Source organism: Musca autumnalis, unplaced genomic scaffold, assembly GCF_047663935.1.
Source record: "Musca autumnalis isolate F117 unplaced genomic scaffold, ASM4766393v1 scaffold_5, whole genome shotgun sequence".
NCBI classification, from domain to species: domain Eukaryota; kingdom Metazoa; phylum Arthropoda; class Insecta; order Diptera; family Muscidae; genus Musca; species Musca autumnalis.
The window spans coordinates 103,565,164-103,570,941 of record NW_027412088.1 but is presented as its reverse complement, the minus strand read 5'-3'; the positions used below and the strand labels follow the sequence as shown (position 1 = coordinate 103,570,941).

At 36.1% G+C, this 5,778-nt stretch overlaps 1 protein-coding gene across 1 annotated transcript; it reads left to right on the top strand.

Annotated features, from left to right (window-relative positions):
- Nucleotides 1–4,738: 4,738 nt before the first annotated feature.
- Nucleotides 4,739–5,386, top strand: LOC141386714 (uncharacterized). Its single transcript, XM_073955634.1, has one exon. The coding sequence runs from the start codon at nucleotides 4,739–4,741 to the stop codon at nucleotides 5,384–5,386; it is 648 nt and encodes a 215-aa protein (XP_073811735.1).
- Nucleotides 5,387–5,778: the final 392 nt, after the last annotated feature.

The window sequence follows — 5,778 nt, the reverse complement described above, 5'->3', positions numbered from 1 at the left end:
GATTTACGTCATTTTGACGTTTTTATCTACATTTTCAGACCGATTTAGCTATCAATTGACATTTAGGGTTCTTAAATGTCAATAAACTTATATAACTAGTGGACATAGGTCCATGTTTTGGAATAGCCCCCATATAACGTTACCGCCCGATTTCAGGTATTTTGAGAATTTTACCAACAAGTTTTAACCGAATTATCTGTAATTTGAACATTTGACATTTGAAATTCTTAGTGGTCACCACACCTCTCCACTAAAAATTGTCAAGAAAGCCCCCATATAACGGTACCTCCCGATTTTCAGTAATTTGATGATTTTAGCTACAATATTAAACCGAACAAGCAGTAATTTGACAATTGAAGTTCTTAGTGGTCACAACACCTCTCCATCAAAAATTGTCAACATAGGTCCATGTTCGGATATAGCTCCCATGTAACGGTACCTCCCAATTTTCAGTAATTTGGCAATTTTAGCTACAATTTTTAACAGAACTAACTTTAATTTGACATTTGAAGGTTGTAGTGGTCACTACACATCTGCATCAACAATTTTCAACATAGCCCCAATATAACGATACTTCCCTATTTTCGGTACTTTGAGGATTTTACTTAAAATGTTTAATTGAACGTAGGTCCATGTTTTTGTATAGCCCCAAAACAAACCTCCCGATTTTCCGTACCTTAGCTTTATTTTTTGGACGAACTTTCTGTAATTTGAAATTTAAAAGTCAACAAAAATTCTGCAACAAAAATTGTTTATTTAAGTTCATATTTTCGTATAGCCCAGATACCTCCGAACTAGCTGTTAATGACATTTGAAGTTCCCACGTTATGTACCGATTTTCGATATTTTGAGGATTCTAGCTAAATTTTTTAACAGAATTAGGAGTTATTTGACATTAAAGGCTCCCATCAAAGACTGTCAACATAGGCCCATGTTTTATTATAACCCCTATATAACAGTACCTCCCAATTTCTAGCCCACCAAAATTGTCAACAGTAAGATATAGGCACCATAAAAAGGGCCTCCCGAATGAAGCATTTTATGTACATTATCTGACATTTTAACGTACTCACTTAAAGTTGGGGACAGGAATGAATATTTTATGGTGGAGGGTATGAAAAGTTCGGCCCGGCCGAACTTAATGCTTTTTTACTTGTTCTAATCTCATTTCGATAGGGCTTGAGGTTTCCAAGCAAAATCGTGAAAACCTTAAAAAACGCCCTAAAAATGTGAACTTTGACCGCGATTTATTTGAAAATCCGATTTTTTTGTTTTTTCTTCTATGAACATTGTAGTTTCAGAAAAACTTTCCAGGTGTAAGCTCCTTTCGTTTAAAGTTAGTTAAGGCGCACCTTGACAATCTAGTACACATTTTCCTACAAACCAACTGTGATCCAAATACAAATTTCAGAATTACTGGTATATCCCTCATTCCACTACTAAAATGAGTACAATTTAGAATTCAATCTCATTTACTATTTATCATTTAGTACTTTCTTGCGTAAAGTTTCAGCTCTCCGTACATCAGGCACCAAATTTAGTACCACTTAGTACTTTCTGGCACACAATCAGTGACTATAATAACAATTTTCATAATTCCACCTCTCAATCGCAAATAGTACTAAATTTAGTACCATTTAGAACTTTCCCTATACATTTGTTCACAAAATAATACAAAATACAAAATGTTTAGCACTATTTCTCTTACGAATTTCTACAGAGCCAATCACACTACTACACTTCAATAGGAACCCCAATACCAGTTATTCAATCAAATGGTATAATTTTTTGTACATTTAAGTACTTTTTGTACCATTCTAGTACGAATTTTAAAAAACCCAGCCATATTGACCCCAAGACTAACCCTCACCCAAAATGTAAATATCCTAGCTTCCGTCGTTTCGCCTGGGCATTGACTGTCAGTCATTTAACATTGCTCAGTCATTAAGATACGAGTTTAAGGCAGTAATGAAAATAGGAGTCAAGAGGAGAAAGAGAACCGCTACAACATATTAAGATAATAAGTGGTTGCAGTAATAAAACACAAAAATAGCAATCGTTTGATATAAAAAGTCAACTTAACTTTTTTTAAGATACGAGGTTGAGGAAGTAAGGCATCGGTATGTACTTCTTTTATTATTTTTGCATCCATTAAATTTGTGGAAAACTGCCACAAATAGACGTAATATTCAACGAATCCTATTATGGAAGCAATATATGCTGCTATGCTAGTGAAAACTGTAAATGGAATTCACACTGGCAAATTCCCGATTATGTTATATGACTCTTCTAAAAAAGCGTTAAGTGAATTTGCTTTGCAAATTGGCATTCCAACAAAACGACAATGACAACTGAATTCAAACAAATTGGTTACACGGTGTTACCACGAAACTACCAATTATGGAGGCAATTTGTCAAAATTGATCTTAATTTAGTTTTTTGTTTAACTGCTGCAGAGCAGTGCTCTACAGCTGGTGGTTGTTACTTCAACCCCTCCTACACTCAGTTGCACATAAAATTATAAATTAAATTCATTAAATTCTCAGAGGTGGATATTTGAGTTGCGTGTAGTGTGCAGTTCGTTTCATCCATCATTGCATCGTATTTATCAAATCTGAACTGAACTCCATTGTCTATTGTGTGTTGTGTGCATTAAAGAACAAAGTGGCATCGCATAAATATTTATTATGTATCAAATGGCTTGCATTACAACTGATCTGAGATCCTATGAATGGATTTGTTGATCGCAGATCTATCTCATGATAGTAACCCAGAAACAAGTTCACAATTTTGGGTTGTAATCTGCAATCATAAGAAATTACATTCAAATTGAGACATTATTAATGAACTGAGGATGGGAGGGTGTAACGGTGTAAGACAAATGCAACGAAAAGTGTTACGTTTTTTGGGCTTTTGCCTAAATTAAGTCTTTGATTCCGCCAGACAGCTGGGGCTTTTTTTTCTTAAAACGATAGTGAATCTCATTCACAAAGATCGTGATGCCAGTCAGTCAGTCAACGATTTACAAACAGCAAACGTTCCGAATATGAGAGTTGGTGAGCAAATATTTTGAAAAGTTAATGACGAATTGTAAAGTCAAATTGTTTTATGTGAATGAAGCTTGTCTTGATTTGATTAGGCGGATATTTATTTCTTTTCTTTAAGTTAAGCTGGCGTTTTTCATTTAAAATGCTGGGAATTGGTTGGTTAACACTTCACAGCGAACGCCACAAACTGTAAATAAAATTTTAGGAAATTTCAAAACAGATTTCATGCTTGGTTGCCTAGATTGATGAACGTTTTAATGATTGCGCGATTAATTAAACAATTCCAAAGATTTACATAAATCGCCCATTACGGAAATGCTTTTGAGAATCTTAAAATAATTAATGTAATTAAATATTGCTATTATTCTATGATTACTAAATACTGTGACAGATTGTTTCGAGTTTCGTGAAAAATCCTTCCTTTCACAAATGAATTTTGACAAGAATAGTACGTGGGTTTTACCACAAAATGCTTAACTTTGTAACAGTTACTCAACCGTAGAAAGTAATGGATGCTAGATTCGGATGGGCACCACAGGTTACAAATAGTGGAAGTCGCAATATATACTACATAGCAGATAAAAATGCTATTTCAGAATCTTATTAAAACAGCAAAAAAAAGGCTAACTAAAAATAATAAGGTAGCATGAGCCGACGGTTTTCCAGGGTCGAATTAAAACAACACTTCCAACGATCATAACTATCTAGCCCGGAAATGGAACGCAGAAATTCAGTGTGCAAGACAGGCAACCTAGGAGTGGTACAACGGTGGTCCAATTACAGGGAATTAGTGTCATACGTATCCTCCCCAATGGATTGTCATCTCAAGCGCGATGGGGAGGTCCAGTAAGCGTAAAGATCCTGATAGCGATGCCGGCGGTAGCAAAGCTACTGGTAGGGCCACCCTTGCCGGTAAGGTTGAAGGTGAACGCTGAAGCTAAGAACAGTCCACAACGTGGGAAGTCAGTATGTAACATTAATATAGTTCAACTTCGGCGGATGAACAAACCACACTATTGTAAACCAGCGTCTGTCTCGAAGCGAGCGGCTTTACGAGAAATGCTGTGCCTTTTAAGCTAGATCCAAGATGGCAGCCCCACCAAAAAGGCTAAGAGCCTTGGGTTGACAACCTACTGCTCCTAAAACACAATTTGTCACTGAAACCAATAGAAAATTAAAAATGAATCGAAATTTGGCAACGACCCTTAGCATGAAAAAACGGACACGAATTGCAACCTGGAATGTAAGAACACTTTTTCAATCGGGTAAACTGGCTCAAGTCGCAAGAGAAGCGACCCGCTTTAACATAGAAATTCTTGGTATATCTGAAGCGAGATGGACCAACTATGGCGATCACAAACTCTCTACTGGACAAGTATTTTTATACTCTGGACTAACCGGTTCCAATGCACCCCACCACCATGGTGTCGGTCTACTACTCAGCCGTAATGCCCACCAATCTCTAATCAAATGGGATCCTATTGATGAAAGAATTATGACGGCAACGTTCCGCACTAGAGTTAGAAATGCCACTATAATTCAGTGCGGAAACTTCACCATTTTGCGAAAAAGATCGTTTTTATAGTAAACTCAATGGCACGCTGAACAACATTCCTCGAGGAAACATTAAGATCTAGCTTGGCGATTTTAACGCCAAAATTGGGGCCAATAACGACAACCTTACTAATATCATGGGTAATCAAGGCTTAGGCGAAATTAATGAAAATGGCGAGATGTTCACGGAAATGTGTAGCTCCAACAATATGATAATAGGTGGCACGCTTTTTCCCCACAAAAGGTCCCATAAGATTACATGGGTTTCCCCAGATGGCCGTACCGAAAATCAGATTGACCATATCTGCATAAATAAGATGTGGAGACACAGTCTCTTAGATACGCGGAACAAACGTAGTGCGGACATTGGCTCAGACCACCATCTTCTGATCGGCGAATTCCGCCTAAAAATTGTGCGCACTGACACTCGTAACATCAACACATCGACACGATTAGACATCCAAAAACTCAAAAATCCAAACATCCGACAGCAATATCGTCAACAGCTACAATTAAACATCACAAACATAGCACCGCATGGCAACGTTGATTCGAAGTGGAATGCTATAAAAGATGCTTTTGTCGATGCAGGATCAAAAGTACTCGGTCACCAACGCAAAACCAAAAAAGACTGGATATGTACAACTACCTGGGAGGTTATCGATGAACGCCGCAGAAAAAAGGCGGCTGTCAATTCAGCAAGAACTCGTGCTTCCAAGGAAGCTGCAAACCGTCAATACGAGACTTTAAACAAATCTGTAAAGCGAATGTGTAGACTAGGGTAATGACTTTTTGACATTTTTCCTCAAAAATGATTTCCTGTAGCAGAGATGAATGAACTTTTGCCTACTAATCACTATGCTATCGTTTATTCCCTTGAAATATAAAAAAATCGATTTTAAAAAAATAATTTTTTGAAAAAATATAAGAAATGAAAAAAAAAATTTCAAAAATTTATTTTTTGTTGCTCGAATGAATAAATATATACTATAATAACGTTTATTTCATTCAAATATTAAAAAAGTCGCGAAAAAAGTCTCTTTGAAAAAATATTAAATTTTTTGTTTTTTGTTAAAAAATTATATTTTTGAATAAAAGCGTTTACGACATTTTTACGATTCTCAGAATTGAAGAAAAATAGTGAGAAATAAATTTTATGTCATTTTAATTATCTCAT